General features: G+C 47.2%; 1 protein-coding gene across 1 annotated transcript in view; it reads left to right on the forward strand.

Annotated features, from left to right (window-relative positions):
* The window catches only part of tulp4a (TUB like protein 4a), a gene marked incomplete in the record, with an annotated part of 24748 nt that overhangs the window by 13818 nt on the left and 5214 nt on the right, over window positions 1-5716 (forward strand). The window contains 8 exon segments of the mRNA XM_035678582.1: window positions 34-141; window positions 292-458; window positions 1102-1326; window positions 1517-1751; window positions 2777-2921; window positions 3407-3551; window positions 3685-3778; window positions 3919-4851. Of these exon segments, the coding sequence (XP_035534475.1) occupies window positions 34-141; window positions 292-458; window positions 1102-1326; window positions 1517-1751; window positions 2777-2921; window positions 3407-3551; window positions 3685-3778; window positions 3919-4851 (2052 nt within the window).

Here is a 5716-nt window from a genome sequence, read left to right on the forward strand (position 1 = left end):
CCGTCTAAGATGTTTGTGTTTGTCTCTCTTCAGTGCACAGCCAGAAACCACTGCTGACAGTCAGCTTCACATCTGGAGACATCAGCCTGATGAACAACTACGACGACCTCTCTCCCACCCTCATCCGCACCGGCCTGAAAGGTGTGTGGGTGTCTTCTCATTAATGCATACCCAAGTGTGCAACTTTCTTCTCTTCTCTCTCTCTCTCTTCATTATACCGACTAACAAATGATGTCTCGGGGAATTTTGTGTAAAACATTATGGTTACTTTTTCTCCTGTGACTCCTGCAGATGTGGTGGTCCAGTGGTGCTCGCAGGGGGACCTACTAGCAGTGGCAGGGATGGAGAGGACCCTCCTATCCCCTGACCCTTCCTGCCCTCCTCCCACCAAGAATGCCATTGTTAAGTTCTACAACGTTCGGGGTGAACACATCTACACACTGGACACGCCAGCACAGGTGATCATTTAACTGTCCAAACCTGTCGCAGTACTTGGATTTCTAATTTGTGGTAGCAAATTTTACTTAACTAATGAGATGTGTTTGTAATTGTCTGGTCTCACACTTGCATTTGTGTATTTTGTTTCCCTTTCTTAATGATTGGACTCCTCAACGTGTATTTGGAGAGCTAAGACGTCAGTACCTGGAGAAATGTGGCTGTCATCTCAGGAAAAACACTTTAATTAGGCTGTTTTTAAACTACCAGACAGACACAAAGTTGCAAATATAAAATTATGTAAATAGCTGTAAACAACTCTGCTGTCTAGCGTCTAAGTTTATTTAAACTCAGTTTTTATTAGGACAGTCTGATATAGTCAAGCATGTTAAAATGCATGCATTATATCAGATTGTTCTTGAAATAGTCAGTCGATTGTATCCGACATCCGCGATGCTGCACCATGTGTCAAACCTTCCAAGAAGATTAAAAGTATATTCATTATTTGAAGACATTCCTGCAAAGTTCAAGAAAGAGTTTTATCGCAGCCGTAACAGTCAGACACCTTTTATGCTGAATATGAACTGTTTTGAAAAGATGTATTGCAGTAAATGTGACAGAACGCTCTTCTCCTCTCTCCACTGTATCTACTCCATCACCCTGCAGCGCCCCATCACTACGCTGTGCTGGGGTCACCGGGACTCTCGTCTGTTCTTGGCCTGTGGCCCGGCGCTCTACGTCGTGCGAGTGGAGCACCGCGTTGCCAACTTGCAGCTCCTCTGCCAGCAGGGCATCGCCACAGCAGTGAAGGAGGAAAAAGATGTTGCCAAGCTCACCATGCCTTCCCGCCTCTGTTCTTACGTCACTACTGCTTTCGTCCCCACCATCAAGGTAACCCAGAACAGGAGGCGCTAGAGCCATTAAAACCATAAAAATAAATATGAAGAGCTTCCTGGAAACTTACAAAACAGCAAGTCCTCACTGGACCGACATTAGCTCAGGCAAAGTGTGTCTTAGCACAACAATCTTTAACACTTCAAATGTACTCTAACTTCTCTACAACCCCATGTTTTCTCATCAGCCCCCCATCCCAGATCCCAACAACATGCGCGATTTTGTGAGCTACCCGACAGCTGGAAACGAGCGTCTGCACTGTACCATGAAGCGTACGGAGGATAACCCTGAGGTCGGGGGGCCCTGCTACACTCTGTACCTGGAGTACCTCGGAGGTCTGGTGCCGATCCTCAAAGGCCGACGAATAAGTAAACTGCGTCCAGAGTTTGTCATTATGGACCCCAAGACGGATGGAAAAACGGGTAAATCTTAATGCAATGCAGAGCTGTTCAATTGTCAAGCACTGGATTGATTTTAATAACTTTAATGTACTTGATGTGTGCACTGTGCAGATACTCAGTGTTATATGACTTGGATCGGGACATCCCTACGTAATTGTAAAGAATATTAGAATTTCTTACTCTCGTGTGTAACTGACCTGGATGTGGATGGCTGTTTCTTTAATACCAATATGAGTTGTTTAATCATTACAAACTGTACATGCATGTTTTACTGTTTGTAAAGATTAAAATAGAACCGTTAAATGTATTCCTCACAGACATATTTGCCCGCTCCAGTACTTTTCCAGTTATTTGAGTTTCTTGAGCCGGCGCTCAGAGAGTGAGTATGTTTTAGTCACATAGGGCAGACTGGGCCCATGTTAATTAAAAGCTGTTTAATGGGGGCTCTGATGGCCCCTGGGTTCCTCATAAATCAACCCCCACCCTCCCCACACAGTGATAAATGAAGCCAGCCATGAAATGGTTCCAGCCCATCCACACTTTAATGTCCATCAAATAAATTAGCTTGACCTAAACTGGAGCAGCAGTGACTCCATACGAATGATGAAAAAGAGAAGTATTGAAAGCACTGAAACAATTGTTAGGACCGAACGAGCTTAAATGTTTATCTGTAGAAATGGTAGAACATGTGATGTGTAATGTTTTGCATAAATTATGAAGGTTTCTACCTCCAGGTTGTTAAAGTAGATTTCCTCCAATGCCAGATGTATTTTTAAGTTTCCAAAGACTGACATTTTGTGGAGCGTCTTATATTCCTCCTTGATTTTTAGTCCACAAGGTTATACTCATGAAACAGCAAGATTATGAAAATGTTTGCTAATTGTGTTATTTTTAACATCAAAGTGGCAGTTCTGCTGCATCGTTGTAAATAAGAGAACAAACACAACATATTATCCGTGTTTAGTAAAGTTTTTTTCACATTTACAATCTGTTTACTCAAAACGTACTCCTTCCTTTCCCTGCTCCATCTTGCTTTCTCTGCTCAGATGAGATATACGGCAACAGTTTGATATCTGCCATGATTGACAGCTGTAACTGCTCAGACTCCAGTGACATTGAGCTGAGTGACGACTGGGTTGGCAAGAAATCTCCAAAGATATCCAGGGGCAGCAAATCCCCTAAACTGCCCAGGTAACCAGCCCCCTCTTACCCGTTTGTACTGCAGCATGACAACGTTTCTGTTGTGTGTGTGTGTGTGTGAAACTTGGTTCTTTGACCCGTCGGCAGTCATCGGTCCATGTGCATAGAGGTTGTTTGTTATCTTTACAAATGTATTTCCTACATAAATCAGTTATTCAGCATTAGTTTACATATAGAGAACCGCATGAAAACATAGAATTAACCTTTTTAAATATATGTTTATTAATTATTTTGATTAATATTTCTGACAAATACACAAGAATCTACTTCTTTATGAGTTTTATTGTGCATTGTACCTCAGGGATGAATTATTGTTGCATCCCAGCAGCTGTTGAACTGTTAACCTTCCTTCCTATATTAACGCTTTTGCACACACGAGCTTCTGCACTTGTTTTTTGGTTCACTGCATGCCTAAACATTCTTTTTTTTATTTGCTACCTTCTCTGTAGAGACTTAGTTTGTCCCTTTACCAACAGGATCAACATTGATCCCAGAAAATCGCCCAAACTGTCCCGTACTACACAAGAGATCTCCAGGTCACCACGGTTACCTATACGGAAACCCTCGATTGGGTCACCCAGTCTGACACGGAGGGAGTTTCCTCTAGATGACATCACTCAGGTAAAAGTCGAATTATTTAAGCCGTAATCATTGTTTTTGTTTTGTTTGATGGTGAACTTTTTTCTATTTATTCTGTAGATCTTTTGTACGTTTTAAATAGTAACTAATGATTCTCTTTCTTCCTCTCGTGCAGCAAAATTACCTTGCTCAGGTCACATCCAATATTTGGGGAACAAAGTTCAAGATTGTGGGGCTGGCCACATTCTTGCCAACCAATCTTGGTGCAGGTAACCAATCAACACCTTTTGACTTCAGCATTTATCCCTGAATGGATAAATGAATAACATTTATGGTCATAATTAGTCAGATTTTTCAGTTACCTTTATTTGTATTCTCATTCTGACTCATTCTGTCTTTCTCCCCGTAGTCATTTATAAGACAAGCCTCCTCCATCTGCAGCCTAGACAGATGACCATCTACCTGCCTGAGGTGCGTAAGATCTCCATGGACTACATCAACCTGCCTGTCTTCAGCCCCAACGTCTTCAGTGAAGATGAAGATGACCTGCCTGTCACCGGGCCTGCCGGTGGTGCCGACGACAACCCACCCTGCACCGTCAACATCCCCATTGCCCCCATTCACAGTCCCGCCCAGGCCATTTCGCCTGCCCAAAGCATCGGTCTGGTCCAGTCACTCCTAGCCAATCAAAATGTTCAGCTGGATGTCCTCACAAATCCCACAGCAAACCCTGCTGGGGCTGCTGCAGGGGGGTCAGACCAAAGCCAGGACACCATCCTGACAGCCCAGTACACAGTTCCCACCAGGTACTCCAGTCCTGGTCAGGTCATCTTCGGGGGGCTAGAAATGGGTCGCCTAATGGTGGGACCTCCACCTTCTCATCATCCTTCACAACAACAGCAACAACAACCAAGTCACCATCAACAACAACAACAACAACAACAACAGCAGCAGCAACAGCACCATCATCAACAGCAACAGCTACAACACCACCAACAAATTCAGCACCACCAACAACAGCTTCAACAGCAGCAGCAGCAACAACTCCAGCAGCAGCAGCAGCAACTACAACAGCAGCAGCAACAACAACTCCAGCAACAGCAGCAACAACTCCAACAGCAACAGCAGCAACTCCAACAGCAGCAGCAGCAGATGCTGCAGCACCAACACATACAACAACAACAGCAGCTTCAGCAACAGCACATTCAGCAGCATCACATTCAGCAGCAGCTCCAACACATACAGCAACAGCAGCATCAACATCAGCTCCAACAGCACATACAGCAACAGCAGCAACTACAACAGCAGCATCAACAAATTCAGCAGCACCTGCAGCAACAGCCCCTAGTACCTGTGCGGTGTCTAAGAGCTTTTTTTGGTTTTCCGGACCCTTCTGCCTGGCTTTGATTTGGCTGCTTAGTCCCTGTTTTTGATTTGTGGCCGGGTCGGTCTGGTGGTTCGCTCTGGCGACTTTACGGGCGGCTCTCGGTGTTCCCTCCTGAGTGGCTGGTCCCGGGTGCATGTCGGCGTGTCCAGGGTTTTCCTTGCCGCCGCTGTCTGACTTGGCTGCCGTCAGGCTTCGGGGCTGGGGTATCCCTGGGTTGGGTGGCCTGCGGTGGTTCTGTTTTGCGTGGGCGGTGTTGGGGCTGGTATTTTGTGGCTGGGGAGGGGTTGGCGGGGCCGTGCCCTGCGAGTGGGCGGGCTGGGTCCTTGGGCTGTGTCTCTGGTTGCGCCGGGTTGTTGGGCCGTTATCTATTCCTGTGTCCAGTGTTCTCCTCTGCTTCGTGGTGTCGGGGGGTATGCTTGTTGCTGCCTGGCTCCGTGGGACCTTCCTTTTCTCCCGGGTCCCGGGGGGAGTTCCTGGGCCTTGTTCCCAGATGCGGATCTGGGGGCGGTGTGGAGGCGCGCTTAGGGGGCGGGCGAGTGCAGCGGGCCGCTGGGCCTGGTGCGGTCGGGGGGCGGGGGGTTCTCCTTGCTGGCTTGAGGGGTGCCCCCGTGTCCCTCCGGCCTGGTTGGAGTGGGGCGGGGTGGTTTTTGTTTTCCCGTGTGTTGTGTTGCCCGCTGATCTTCCCTCTCGGCCGGGTGGATGCGGGGTCTGTTGCCGGTCCCGGGTGGTTTGCTTGGTGCAGAGGCCCTGCGGTGCTGGATGCCCGTGGGCGGGGACGGTTTGTATTTGGGTGCTGCTGGGTTGGTGGTTGGGTGCTGCT

This window comes from Morone saxatilis, unplaced genomic scaffold (assembly GCF_004916995.1).
Source record: "Morone saxatilis isolate NCDOM2014 unplaced genomic scaffold, NCSU_SB_2.0 Contig7, whole genome shotgun sequence".
Lineage (NCBI taxonomy): Eukaryota > Metazoa > Chordata > Actinopteri > Moronidae > Morone > Morone saxatilis.